Source organism: Camelus ferus, chromosome 13 (genome assembly GCF_009834535.1).
Source record: "Camelus ferus isolate YT-003-E chromosome 13, BCGSAC_Cfer_1.0, whole genome shotgun sequence".
Taxonomy (NCBI): Eukaryota; Metazoa; Chordata; class Mammalia; order Artiodactyla; family Camelidae; genus Camelus; species Camelus ferus.
Window position 1 is genome coordinate 12,757,898 of NC_045708.1, and position 14,318 is coordinate 12,772,215.

The following is a 14,318-nucleotide window of genomic DNA, read 5'->3' on the forward strand; positions in this document are numbered from 1 at the left end:
GAGCCTCCGTGCCAACCGCCCTAACCGACGGACCGTCCCTTTATATTGTCTGCTGGTGCAGACAGGCCAGGACACGTGTGTCTTCCTCTCCCAGTCAGCTGGCCCCGGGGGGTGGACCCATGGATTCCGGGCTCAAGCTAACTGGTCATGGTCACTCCTCGCCAGGTCACCTGGCCAGCTGAGCAGGTCTCTGCCAGCCACATGTGGACATCTGGACGGAGGAGAGAGAACGGGTTTTGGAACCAGACATGGGTTTAAGTCCTGGTGATACCACACCCTTGGCAAGTCCCTTCACCTTTCTGCACCCCAGTTTCCTCATCTGCAAAATGGGAGCACGGCAGTGCTACGTCAGTATGCTGTCAAGAGACAAAACACACGCAAAGTCTTTGGCACGTGTATTAGTTGGGGTTCTGAAGAGAAACAGAACCTACAGGAGGCACGGAGACAGACATTTATTGTAAGGAATTGGCTCACACGATCATAGAGGCTATAAGCCCAAAATCTGCAGCGCAGGCCAGCAGGTCGGAGACGCAGAGGGTTACAGTTGAGTCCAAAGTAGCCATTGGCAGGATTCCTTCCAGCAAGGGGAAGGTCTGTCTTGGTTCTGTAAGGGCCTTCAGCTGATTGGATGAGGCCCACTTCCACTAGGGAGGGTAAACTGCTTTATGCAAAGCCCACTGATTTCAATGTTAACCACAACCAAAAAACGCCTCTGTAGAAACATCCAGAATAATGCTTAACTAAATATCTGGGCACTGCAGCCCAGTCAAGTTAACACATAAACTCAACTAACATAACACTTAACAGTGATTGTTACAGCAACGGGTAAATGGTTGAATCATTAATTCCATACCTGGTATTGTTCTAAGCACTTACATGCATTAATTCATTGAATTCTCATGAAAACCTGTGTGTGTGCGCGCGCATGCGCAATTACTTCCATCTAACAGACGAAGAGACAGAGGTTGGAGAGATTATGCAACTTTTTGCAGCTGGGATTTGAACCTAGCCCGTCTGGCCCCAGAGCTCACACCACCCGTGGCAGGGACTGGCATCACTGGTGCCCACCCTTCCTTCCATCACACTGAGGGCACTGACACCTAGGGACACATTAGCAACACCATCGCACTTAGAAGCTGACCAGCACCCACTGCCCCCGACCAGAGAGACCACTGATCTGATTACGTAGCAAACATTTTATTAGGTAGCATCAGGGCAAATCCCATTGCCACCTCACAGTGCAGAACCAGTAGAACCAGGAACACCTCCGGCCCCCGCGCTGCCTGGGAAACAACTGGAAGGACGCGGAGCCCTCGCTGCCCCGGCAACACTGGGACCCACCCCGACCATGAACCTGGGGAATGGCCACTCCAGCCCCATGCGGGCCCCATGCCAGCCATGCTTGAGGAGGGCCCCCTAAAAGCTGTCCTCCAAAGTCACCCCTTATTGCTCCCTGGCCACCCGAATCCACCCAGGATGCATTTGCGAGTGTCCACCCATTGGCTGCATCAAGGAACAGGCCTCCTAAAGGCCAGTCCACACAGAGCAACTAACATGCCAGAGGGACGATTCTACAGGGGTCCTTGGCCCGGGCTGGACAGGGACCCAAGGCGAGGTCTCAGCGGGCTGGGAGAAGGTGGGAGCAACCTCTACCCCAGCCTGTTCAACCACAGCCAGTGGGAGCTGAGCTCCTGCAGGAAACCCAGGCCAACCTAGGCTCTGAGTGGCCGTCTCTAGAGGCAGGACCCACTAGCCAAGAGAAACAGCAGGAAGGTCCCGCCACCAAGGTTTTCCACACTCACAGCCCAAACAGGAAGGACCAGCCCATTCCACAGCTCAGCAGGTGACCTGCAGCAGCTCCCCAAGCCCCACGTGAAGACGGCCAGGAAGCTGTGGGCCTCGGGGAGCACAGGCACGCTGCAGCAAGGCACGCAGGGTGTAAGGCGTGTGGTCGGGCACAAGTGCCTGCTGGCACAGGTGCATCTGGGCAAAGAGCTAGTGAGGAAATGGGTGGCCCTGACCCAGAGGGCAAGGCCAGCTGGCACCCCCACGCCCAGCAGCCATGACTTGCCAGCCCTGAAGACCACCCTGGTCACACCGAATCCTGGAGACCCAGAGAAGGCAGGGCCAAGGCCAGGAGCCTCCATGGGCCACGAGGTTTGCCAAGGGGCCCAGAGCTGTCTCCTTTTCCCCAGCAGATCTAGAAGCAACTCCACCGCCATTCCCCAGGTCCCTGAGCCACTGGGCCCCAGTGCAGAGGAAAGAGGGAGGGACAGGTGGAGGACCAGACAGCACCAAGGTCACAGCTACCAGATGGAGTCTCCAGGACAGCCGATGGGGTAAGGGGTGGTGGTTTTGATACTCCCCTCAGCGTGATCTCAAACCAGAGTCCAACACCTGACCCCAAGGGGTGGGACAGGCCAGGATACAGGCTGGTGGCGGGTAGGGAGGCAGGCCTCGGCCCTAGAAAGTGGGTTGTCCCATGGGGAGTGGGGTAGAGGGGCCAGTGCACTGAGGTCAGTCGTCTGGACGGACAGACAGGTGGCGCCGAGTGGGGCTCACTGCATGTACGCATAGCGCCAGTCCCCCAGAGGCTGGTGCGTCTCCTTGATGACCTGGGGTGACGTCCACCGCAGGATGTAGTGAGGACCCCCTGGCTTGTCGTTGGTCCCTATAGGAAAGAAAGGTCTGTTTATCTCCAAAAAGATACGACAGCTCTGGGCAGAAGGGAGAGGGGTGGGGAGGAGCCGATGGAATAAATGGGGCACCGGCACGGGCAGCAAACAGCTAAACTAACCCTAACACAGCCGCAGGGGCTGGCGCTTCCTGAGAACATCTGTGCAGAGGGCACTCAGCCAGAGGCCGGGAGTGGTCGGGGGAGGCAGGAGCCGCTGAGCAGGCAGGAGCCCATGCTCCCCTCCTGGGAGCCACAGGAGCGTGGTGGAGGGAGGGCACTGGACTGGGAGTCGGGAGACCTGCATTCTGGCCCTGGCTCCGCCACTAGGCAGCTGGGACATCTGGCAAGTCACCACCCCTAGCCGAGCCTCAGTTTCCGCATTTATAAATAGGAGGCATTGCACTGACATGACCCAGAGTATGATGGTAAAAGGTGTGGGTGCTGGGACCTAAATCCTGGCTCCACCCCTTCCCAGCCACGTGCCCTTGAGCAAGTCACTTCTCCTCCCAGGGCCTCAGTTTCCCCCTCTGTAAAATGGGAAGAATGGAAGCGCCTGAGGTCATGAGGCTGTTGGCAAGGACTCTGAGTTAGAACAGCGCCTGGCCCACAGTGCTCAGGAAATGGTGCTATTCCTGCTCCTCTTAACACCCTCGAGATAAGAGACAGAGGGTCTCCCACCAGGAACTTGGCTCCCCTCTGGAAAGGGGGCCCACGCACCGGAGGCTCGGGCCCCACCGAAGGGCTGCTGGCCCACCACAGAGCCAGTGGACTTGTCGTTGACGTAGAAGTTCCCGGCAGCATTTCTCAGCATCTCTGTGGCCTCCTGGATGACGTTCCTACAAGGCAGGGCAGCAGTAGGAGGGCAGCGGGCTCACCCCGGCTCCAGCCCCAGGGCCAACCTCCAACACCCTGCCCCAGCCCACACTGGCTGTCCCGGCGAGCACGTGGCCAGTTGCCAGCTGGGAGCCCTCGGACACGCTCCTGCGACACCTGGCCTCAGCCTCCTCCTCTGGGGAGGGTGTTGGCACGCCTCCCCCACAGGGCTGCTGTCAGGACTGAACTGGAAGATGAGGGTCAAACTGCCCGTACTCAAGGGAGTGGCCCGTCCTGGCCCAATCTTCCTACCCCCGGGAGCTGGGTGTGGACCTCCCGGATTCCCGGCCTTCCCCTCAGGTCCCAATCCCGCCTCTACTTTCAGAGGCAGAAAAGGGATGGCAACCAGTGCCATGGGGAAAGGAAAGGACAAAACCTCAAGCTTACTGTCATGGCACCCAGGTTCGAATCCCGCCTGTGCTGGACGAGCAGCGTGCCCCTGGCCCGAGCCTTCCCCCCCGCAGACTGAAGCCATGATCTCACTCGGTGGGCCCGGTAGGACCCGCAGGAGCAGGTCAAAAGCACTGATTCAATATCCCTAGAGTCAGCGACCAAGAGTGGGGCCCCAGAATCTGCCTTTTAGCAAAGAGCCCAGCTGTCTCTGGGCATCTGTCTCTTGGGAGGCAGATCTCCAGTCAGGGCTGAGGTAAGGGTAATGGAGAAAAACTTGAGGGCAGCATTATTACTATGATCCACGTCCAGGAGGGCGGTCTCCGGAGACAGCAGGGTCCTGTGGGGACAGGGCACCTGGTGGGACTGGAGCAGAGGAGTTCTGGCCACTCACTTATCCTGGGCGAACACTGCCCCCGTGAGGCCGTAGCTGGTGGTGCTGTCGACCAGCCGTAGCGTCTCCTTGTACTCGTCGTCTGGGTAGACATACACGGTCAGCACAGGCCCAAAGATCTCCTGGGAGAGAGGCCCCAGGGTCAGGCCCCGCCTGGACCAGCACCCAGTCTCCCAGCCTCCCTGCTCTGGCCTCTGCCTCTCCCCGGCCCCCCTCTTCAGCCCCCGCAAGGGCCAGGCTCTGCCTCCTGCTCGGTCCCCTCCCCTCCGAGGGTGGCACGATGCTTAGCTCCTGCCCTGCCCACCCCACCCCAACCTGGCAGAAGATCCAAGGAAACTTTCTGGCCTCCCTGCCAGCCAGACCCACACTCAGAGCCCAGGGCCCAGGCCCTTGGAAAGGGGAGACTTCTGGCAACAGCTGGCCCAGGGGATGACATCACTGTCACCCCGGTCAAGTGCCCTGACCTCTTGGAGCCTTGATTTCTCATCTGTAAAATGGGAACGATGTACCCACCTCATCTCAGTCAAGGGCTTGGCCCCCTGTCAAGAGTCTACAGACTTCAGCTGTTAAGATGGCTGCAGGGGCCTGAGTGGTTGTGGGCAGCATAAGTGCTGTGACACCAGCCCGGGTCAGCAGTGCCAAGGACAGAGGTGGGGATGTGGGGTCTGGAGGCCCGAGCTCAAGGCCTGGTTCTGCGCTCACTGGGCGTGAGACGTTCCCTTTGGAGGGCCTCACTTTCCTAATCTGTGAGATGGGCTGACGCCTGTGCTCATGCCCTGCTTGGGTGAGAGGCTGCCCCCTCCCAGCCCCAGGCCACCAGCCATGTCACCTCCTTCATGATGGGCTCCTGGGGGTCCTGGCTCTCGATGATGCAGGGCTCCACGAAGTAGCCCACGGAATCGTCGCACTGGCCCCCTGCCAGGATGGTGAGGCTCGGGGAGGAGCGGGCATGTTCCAGCCACTTTCTGATGCGGCCAAAGGACTAGGGAGGGCGGGGGACGGGGAGGGGCGTCAAGGGCCGGCTGGAGGCCATTCCCAGCAGCAGCCCCCCAACACACTCAGCCCAAACACCTGTCCTCAAAGGGCCCAAATTCTGAAGTCGAGGGAGGTGCTGGGGGTGGGGGGAGGCCCTGAGGACAAAAGCCAGGGCCTGAGTGAGCCATGGCATGTGTGCACACACACGTGGTAGAACTACACGTATATGTCCCTATAAACATCACACACAGACATAAACGTTCAAACAGCCACTTTAGGTATCCCTGTGTTATAGGTGTGTGTCTTCATGTAGACCTACACGTGCGCCTATATACATGTAAGAACCTGTACACAAATGTGCACACACGCGGGCAGATTTGCTTACGTGTGCAGACAGGTGTGCACGTGGATGTGCGTGTGCATGTGGGGGACCTACGTGCACGCCCGCACACAGAGACCTACATAAACGTGTTCACGGGCAAGCGCATGTCCAGGTTTACAGGTACAGACGTGCGGGGCTATTTGTATGTGTGCAGCTTGTCGAGCGTGCTTGCAGCGGGTGCGGGAGGTGAGTTCTTCTCTGGGTATAGATGCCTCTGCCCTTTCCAAGGCTAACGGAGCAGTGGGGACTGCAGGCTTCCCGGCTCAGAGCAGTGGGTCTGGGTCACCCCTAGAGTCTCCCTCCTCTCCCACCCAGCCCAGAGCACAGCCCCCCAGGAACGCCCTGCTTCCCACCCGTACCTTGGCATCAATCACTGCAGAGAAGAAGGTCCCGAAATCCTCTGCAGGCTGGAGGCAGGGGAGACACAGGAAGAGACGGAGTGGCCGCGGGCCCGAGACAAAGGGAGCCCCCTCCCCACACGCCCTGGCCCCACTGCACGGGAGCCACCAATCCCATCAGCCACCCGCTGGGCCGCAGCAGGGATGAAGGCGCCACTCACGTCGCCCACTTTGATCCTGCCATGCTCCTCCAGCAGCCGCCCTTTGATCTGCGGCCACAGCGAGCGGGGCACGTAGAGGCGGGAGCAGGCTGAGCACTTCTGGCCGCCGTACTCGAAGGCGGAGCGCAGGGTCCCGCTCACCACGCTGTCCACATCGGCGGAGCGGTGTACGAAGTGGAAGTTCTTCCCCCCACACTCTACAGGGGCCGGGGTTGGGAAGGGGGATGAGTCAGGAGGCAGGCTCCCCTGGCCAGCCCAGGGACCTAACACACTACCTACACCTGTCCGCAGGGTCCTGGGATCAGCACTGGGCGGACGAGAGTGAAAGAAGGCAGTTAGAGCTGGACAACTTCCCAGAAACTGGTGAGCAGGGCCTGTCCCCCACTCCAGAGATGAGAAAACTGAGGCCCAGGCAAGGGTGAAGGACATCAGCAGTCATTGAGACCAGCGCCCCCATTAAGCAGATGAGAAAACTAAGCCCAACATAAAGGCAGAGGAAGGACCAGATTCCAAGGCTCTCCAGGGCTGGTCCATTCCCAGCAGTGGGCACAGCTTCCTTTGAGCCTTCCCCTGACCCCCCAACCCAGAGAGATGAGAGGGGTCCAACTCATGTTAACAGCCAGGGCTGGTCTTTCTTCCCTCCCCATGGTGGGGACATCCCTTCCCAGTCTCCCCAGCATGAGGGGCCTCAGAAGAGCACTGCATCCTCCTGGCCTTGGCTTCCTCACTCAGTTAAATGTTAGCTAAGAGTAGCAACTGTTACCAAGTCCTAACTACCTGCCACACTCAGTTCAAGGCATGTTGTTCACAGCAGCTCCTTACAATAGCCAAGACATGGAAACACCCTAAATGCCCATCAACAAATGAATGGAAAAGAAGTTGTGGTATATTTATATAATGGAATACTACTCGGCCATAAAAAAGAATCAAATAATGCCATTTGCAGCAACATGGATGGACCTAGAGATGATCATATTAAGCAAAGTAAGTCAGACAGACAAAAATAAATATCATATGATACCACTTATGTGTGGAATCTAAAAAAAGATACAAATTTTATTTACAAACCAGAAATAGACTCCCAGACACAGAAAACAAACTAGAGGAAAGCAGGCGGAGGGATAAATTAGGAGTATGGGATTAACAGATACATAGTACTATACATAAAACAGATAAACAACAAGGACCTACTGTATAGCACAGGGAACTATATTCAATTTCTTGTAATAACATATAATGGAATATATAAAGAATCTGAAAAACTATGTATATGTATACAATTGATGTGTATGTACAACTGAATCACTTTGCTGTATATCTGAAACTAACACTGTAAATCAACTACACTTCAGTAAACTTAGCAGAAAAAAAAAAAAAAAACAGGTTATGTTACCAAGCACTAATTACCTGCCAGCCTCAGTTCAAGGCACTTTGTGCTCCGTCTCACTGAAGCCTCCCATTATTATTCCCATTTTAAAGACAAGAAAATTGATTCCATGGTAGCAGAATGTATTCAGATGTGGGCAGTCGGAGAATGACAGCCATCAAAGGATTGATGGACCTCAAATAAGCTGCTGTTAACACATCTGGTTACTACCATAACATTACTAATACAACTTAATGCCTCTTCCCCTTACCTCTGTGGGGAACAAGCAAAAAAAAAAAAAAAAAAGACAATAAAATTGAGGCATAGAGAGACGAAGCCTCATACTGGAGGTGGGGAAGCAGTGGTCTCTCTCCTTCAGGGAGGTTGTGGGAAGGAGACAGCAGGAACCGCGGACAGCGAAGGGGCTCACTGTTCCCCATCTTGTGAAGGTTGGACTAGGGCACAAGGCGGGGGGGGGGGGCGGGCTGGAAGTTGCAGATGCTACAGCTGGTCCTGAAGGTCTCCTTCCCTGACACCCCCATCAAAGCTCCCACCAGCTCAGGGGTGGGGTCCAGTTTCCCTGTGGGCCCCACTTCACCCCCAGGAGCAAGAACGCTGAGCCACCAGCCCCAGCTGTGCCATTACTGCGCTGTGTGACCCAGACAGCTCGCTCTCCCTCTCCCCACCCCCTCACCTTGATCTCAGCATTTTCCCAAAGTGTGTTCTATGAAAAATGTGGTCCTTGGGGGTCTCCGTAAAAACAGGATTCTACAGCCCAAAGAGTTTGGGAAACATCACAGATCAGCCCCTGCTCTTGAAGATAAGCAAGGCGTACTGGGGCATTCAAGGCCCTGAGAAATCCGACAGGTAAGGAGTTCGTTTTGCTCTCAGCACCGTACACGCCAAACTTCCTTGACCGTGAAACTGTTTCTTTGTGGGCAAATGATTATTTCAACAAGACCGAGCCCTGCTGACCCCCCAGCCTCCTCTCCTGCACTTCCACCCCCCTTCCCCAGCGACACTGGCCTTGTTTCTTCAAACACAAGCTCATTCCCACCTCACGGCCCCTGCCTTTGCTATTTCCTCCGCCCAGATGTGGGCTCTGTCACAGGGCAGCCACCAGCTGCACGTGGCTATTTCAATTCAAATTAATTAACATGAAACAAAACAAAACTCGCACTTCCTCGGTCCCGCCAGCCACATTTCAAGTGCTCCATAGCCACACGTGGCCAGTGGCTACCAGATTGGACAGCGCAGACACGGACCACGTCCATCATCCCAGAAAGCTCCACCGGACAATGCTGGTGCCCATGACAGTCCATCCCCTAGTCTTTGCAAGGCTGGCTTCTTTTCATTGGTCAGGTTTCAGCTCCAATGTGTCCTCCTTGGAAGAAGCTCCTCCCCACCCAGACACCCTAGGTCACGGTCACCCACCATGTCCAGTCTTTGGGCGTCCCTGCCTGTCACCTCTTTCCCCTCCTTTAATTATGGGCAGCCCTTCTCACTCCCTAAAAGTCATTTATCTCTACAGTTACTGTCTGCCCGTCTGCTGCTGGAACAGAAGTTCGTGAGGGTTGGTTTCTCATCATCTCTGCACCCCCAGTGTCCAGAAAGTGTCTATGTATATACTTAATAATTTACTTGCTGAATGATGAATGAATGAAAGAATGAATGAAAAATGCACACTCTGAGGCGTAAGTGCTCTGCACAATCCCCAGGACCTGCCAGAGCAGGGGCTCCACCTACAAAGGAGTCCTCCGCTCCTGCAGGGCCCACACCGCCGCCCCACCTCCAGGGACATCACCTCCAGCTTCTCCTCTTTCATGATGGCCAGGGGAGGGAGGGATCCCTGGGGCCACAGGGGAGGGCGCAGGGAGGGGGGCCCTTACCTCCAGCCAGGCGTGGAAAGGTGCGGAACCGGTCCAGGTTCTGGGCCACCTGCTTCCACAGGTGTTTGAAGGTGCTGAAACCAGAGGATGGGATAGGGATTAGGGTCCCCGGCTCAGGGAGCTGAGAGGGTAACGGACCTGGTGGGTGGAGAACAGGCCCTCCCAGAGGAAGGGGCTGGGAAGCCCAGGGGGGAGTGCCAGGGTCAGTAGCCCTGCAGGAGGCAGGTCTGGGTCACAGTGGTGGGGGCGGGGGGAGAGAGGGCTGAAGGTGGTGGCAGTTGGAAACGGGCTGCATTCTGGGCCGACAAGAAGGGTGCAAGGGGAGGCTCGGCGGCAAGACAGAGCAGAGAAGGCCCAGGCTTTGAGGCCGGGGGTGCTAGCTTCGAGTCCTGACTCAGACACACACAGCTGTGTGATCTTGAGCCCATCACTTAACCTCTCTGAGCCTCAAATTCTGTGCCTCATCTGGGAACTGTGGAGAACGATTCTGCCTGACAGGGCGGTTGTGTGACAGCTCTAACTTGAGTCAAGGGCTTAGGACAGGGCCGGGCAGGCTGCGGGTGCTGGGGTTGGGGTGGGAGGCAGACGCTGCTGTGGTCTGCGAGGGGTGCCCTGAGCTCACCCCCAGGCTCCCGAGACCAAACCAAGGAGGGTCCAGGGAGAGGCAGCTCAGGCCCCCGCCTCCTCCCCGGGCTCCGAGTGTGACCAACCTCGGCACCACAAAACAATAAAAATGCTAATCACCAGGGAGCTGGTGACACAGTAGCTAATACTAATTTATGACTTTCCCACCTTTAAGCCTGCTGTTCATCAGAGCATGGCAGACGGGGGGCCAGGCCCGCTCCGCCCGCTAACAGGCAGGGACCCGCGGGGCCCGCAGCTGGCAGAGCGGGCCTTTTGGAAAACAGCCCTCCTCAGCAATTCTAACGCTGCCAGCGTCACCCGGCAAACCTTGGTGGGGACGGGGTCGGGAAGCCTGAGTCTGGGCAGAGAGGGTGAGAAGCCACCACACGTGTCCCTGGGGCACCTGGAACGGCCGGAGTGGAGATCACATCTCCACCCAGATGACCTACAGGACCTCAAACTCAAAGTGATCAGCATCTGGATCATCTTCTTCCCAAGGATGCCAGGTGCCCAGCCATCTGGGGTGCCCACCTTGATGAACGATGCCCACATCCTGCCCTGAGCCTGAATGTTCCCACTGACTGGCCCCTGACCCCACAGACAGGTGATCAAGTCTCCCTGCTACTTCCTCACTTGACACAGCCCACTTCTCCCCGTTCCCACAACTCTACCCGGGTTCATCTCTCCCTGGGTGTGGACACCTCCTAACCCGTCTCCTGTTTCCAGCTGTTAGACTTGCACTCAGAACAGCCAGAGCGATCATTTAGGATGGAGGCTGCACACGCAGAAGCCCAGGGACGGGGGTGCCGGGCAGGGGATGAGTGAGACAGACCAGGTACCCGGAGACCCAGGGCCTCTTGGGATGGTGGGGAGCCAGAGACCCACCCGCCTCCAGCCAGCGGTATATATCGAAATGTAAGCCCAGTGCAATCAGTTCTCACAAGAGGCCAACACTGGATTTTTGGATTTTTATATGGAACTGTCCCAACTATACAAGCTTGGATCATCTCTATTAGGAGTCAGAGAACACATAGCCACTCACCAGGTCCAACTGGAAACCTACGGTTTGTAATCTCTGCTTGAAACAGATAAGCCACTCCCCCTGCATAAACCCTGCCATGGCTCCCATCACCTTTAGGATAAAGTCCAGAGACCTTTGCAGGCTCACAGGACCTTAAAGTCATAGGACTTAAATCCTTCAAGAGGTAGGAACTTGCCCACTCCACGCATTCGCTGCTGAGCCCGGCCCCCACAGGAGCTCAACACACACGAGTTGAGTGAGTCAGTGAATAAATGTGGGATGGTGATGGAACCATGTCCCACCCCCACCCTCTGACTCTCGGCCCCAAGCTCCACAGTCCAGCCCTGCAGGACCACGTCCACCTCCCAGAGCACAAGAAATTGAACCTTATGCGTCTGCATGTCCTGTTCCCTCTCCTAGAACACTCTCCTCCACCTCTGTCTGGCCAACTCATCTGCTTACATGCCACCTCCTCCAATTCATTCCAAGGTCCCCCGTGCCCTTTGCAGAGACAGAGGTGGCACCAAAATCCATTATTGTCAAACACCCTTAGGCTGTTTCCAGCCTGTGATGCTCTTTGCTGTTCATTACCTACTTTGATCCTCACAATTACTCTACACGGTAGGAATCATTGCTACTGTTATACAGGTGAGTGATGGAGGCTCAGAGGTGACGTGGCTCACCCATGGCCACACAGTGAGGAAGAGGGTACAGTCAGTGCCTGACCTCTGGGTTTACAACCTCAGCTCCTGGACAGAGGTGACAAGGCCTCATAAGCATCCCCGGACCACCCTGCCCACCCCACCTCGGGGACTTACGGCACACTGCCTGTGAAGTTGATGCCACACAGGTGCTCTGAGCTGGTGACAGTGTCCCCAAACGTGGGCCCGTCAGCTGGCACAAACTGGATGACGTTGGGGGGCAGACCGGCCTCCCGGAGGATGCGGTAGATGGCGTAGCTGGCCAGCATGGCAGTGTCACTGGGCTTCCACAGGACCACGTTGCCCTGTCCGGGAGGCATGGTGATGACCCCAACTCCCACCCTACCCCAAAGTATGGCCATCCCTCCCCTGGAACCAGTGGACCTCCATGCAGGCCAGGATGTCCTCTCCTCACCCCCACTCCTCCCTGCGCCAGGCACCATACTCAAAAAGCCTACGCCCTGCCCTGCCTGCTCCTACACTCTGGCCAAGGTTCTGTTCCTCCAGAAGCCTGCACCGACTGGTCCTGCCAGCACCCCTCGGCCAGGTCTGCTCTGCTTGTTTCCAAGTTGCTGGGTGCTCTTGGGGCGTGGCTGGGCAAGAGCTCACAGGGCTCTTGCTGCACGTGCCCCCGCTGAGGGCATGTGGGCGCCGGGTGTGGGCACGTCCATCTGAGCACAGACACATGAGGACGGCTCGGTGCACAAGCACCCTTTGAGATCACCCAGCCGCCCCCGACAACTGTCAGCCCTTCTCCTGCTCCACCCTGAGCCACCAGGCCCTCTGAGGGTAGGGCTGGGTCTCCTCCACCAACTGAGAGCTCATAAGAGTGATGGCCACCCTCACCCTGACAATGGGAGTGGAGTCCATCCACTTCGAGATCACCTGCCCAGAGACAGACCAAGCCCAAATCCCTATCTATTCCATCATTTATTCACTAGCCACGTGACCCTAACACGTAAGTCACCAGGCACAGAGCAAGCACGCAAAGGTGAGCTGTAATTATCATCATTATCAGCAGCCCCCATGTACTCAGCCCGCACTGGCCAGGCCTGCCTGCTGTAACAAGCACGGTCTCATTTGCTCCTCATAAAGCTGGAATGTAAGCTTTCCTATGGTTCCCACTCTGCAGATGAGGAAACTGTCTCAGAGGAGTGCAGGCACTTGTCTGGGGTCACCCAGATAGAGTTGGGCAAAGCTGGGACCCAAACCAGCCTGTGACCTCAAAGCCTTTCCATAGCCCCCAGCAGCCTCCACCTTCTGTGCCTCTCCCCAGGACTAGGGCTGGGACCCCAGGGGCTGAGACGTGGCCCTTCTGTCTGTTGAGAGGGGTGTGATGCCTTGTTCCCGCCGACCCCACCTGCTGCCCACATCTCACCATCAGGGCCGGCGCCCCCGCCAGGTTGCCGCCGATCGCAGTGAAGTTGAAGGGGGAGATGGCCGCCACGAAGCCCTGGGGAAGGAGGAGGCGGTGAGGCCATGCCCCAGGCTGCCGGCAGCCCCCCCACCCCACGCCAGCTCCGGGGGTACCTCCAGCCCCCGGTACACCACGTTGTTGGTGCTGGGTGGCACGCTGATGGGCTGCTCCCCCTCCAGCTCCACAGCAAACTTGGCGTTGAACCGGAAGAAGTCAATGAGTTCAGCCGCAGCATCGATCTCCGCCTGGATGACTGTCTTCCCCTGCGAGGCAGAGGAGCGAGGAGTCAGTGGTGGAGGACGTGCTTCCCGTGAGCCCTGGACCCTGTGCCCATGGTGACATCGTGTGCAGGGATGAGTACGTGTCCTCCTCACTAGGGGCGTCCGGGCCAAGAATCAGGAAGCCCGCTGCCTGTAAACATCTCCTTAGACGGTCCTTAGATGAAGAATGTAAGCCACGGGGGCAAGGACTTTGGGCAGCAAGAGTCAGGCTTTATTAAATGGGGTGGGGGGGGTCCTTGCACACAGGACCACTGGCACCTGCTCAGCCTGCTCAGGCTGCAGAGCACGGGAAGCTGAGCTAACACGCACGGGCTCCTGCTCTGTACGGCCACCGTGCTTCCTACAAGCTCCGAAGTCTTAAGCCAAATAAAGAAGCATCTTAATCTGGTCTCGGAGTGTGTGAGTCTTTTCTTGCCCAGGTGTGGCTCAGCTGGCACACTCCGAAGCCCGACACCCACCCCAGGGGCTCTGCTGAATCAGGAGACACTTAGCTGGGTGTGGAGCTGTCATACCACCCCGTGCAGCAGCAGAGGGCGCTCTCATATGGGATGGTGAACCGGAGAGCGCCGGTCAGACCCACAGCCCTAAGGCTCTGTTCTGGGGATGGCAAAATTAACCCTCTCTCCCTCTGCTCCTTCGCCAGCACTCTGTGCTGCTAGCGCCACTCAATGGCTCAACATTCATGCACTCAAAAAACATGTTTGGGGGGCGGGGGGGATATAGCTCAAGTGGTAGAGCGGACGCTTAGCATGCACAGGATCCTGGGTTC

General features: G+C 57.1%; 1 protein-coding gene across 4 annotated transcripts in view; it reads right to left on the reverse strand.

Annotated features, from left to right (window-relative positions):
• Positions 1–437: 437 nt before the first annotated feature.
• The window catches only part of ALDH4A1 (aldehyde dehydrogenase 4 family member A1), a 29,928-nt gene continuing 16,047 nt past the window's right edge, over positions 438–14,318 (reverse strand). For 3 of the 4 annotated variants that reach the window (XM_006188267.3, XM_032495306.1, XM_032495307.1), the window contains 10 exons: positions 13,382–13,531; positions 13,230–13,304; positions 11,969–12,156; positions 9,506–9,579; positions 6,251–6,447; positions 6,051–6,098; positions 5,164–5,316; positions 4,335–4,456; positions 3,395–3,513; positions 438–2,671 (listed from right to left, as the gene is read on the reverse strand). In XM_006188267.3, coding sequence (XP_006188329.1) covers positions 2,559–2,671; positions 3,395–3,513; positions 4,335–4,456; positions 5,164–5,316; positions 6,051–6,098; positions 6,251–6,447; positions 9,506–9,579; positions 11,969–12,156; positions 13,230–13,304; positions 13,382–13,531 — 1,239 coding nt within the window. In that variant the 3' untranslated portion in view covers positions 438–2,558. Of the gene's footprint in view, positions 2,672–3,394; positions 3,514–4,236; positions 4,457–5,163; positions 5,317–6,050; positions 6,099–6,250; positions 6,448–9,505; positions 9,580–11,968; positions 12,157–13,229; positions 13,305–13,381; positions 13,532–14,318 lie in introns of those variants that run through there. The other variant, XR_004325370.1, reaches the window with a different exon arrangement.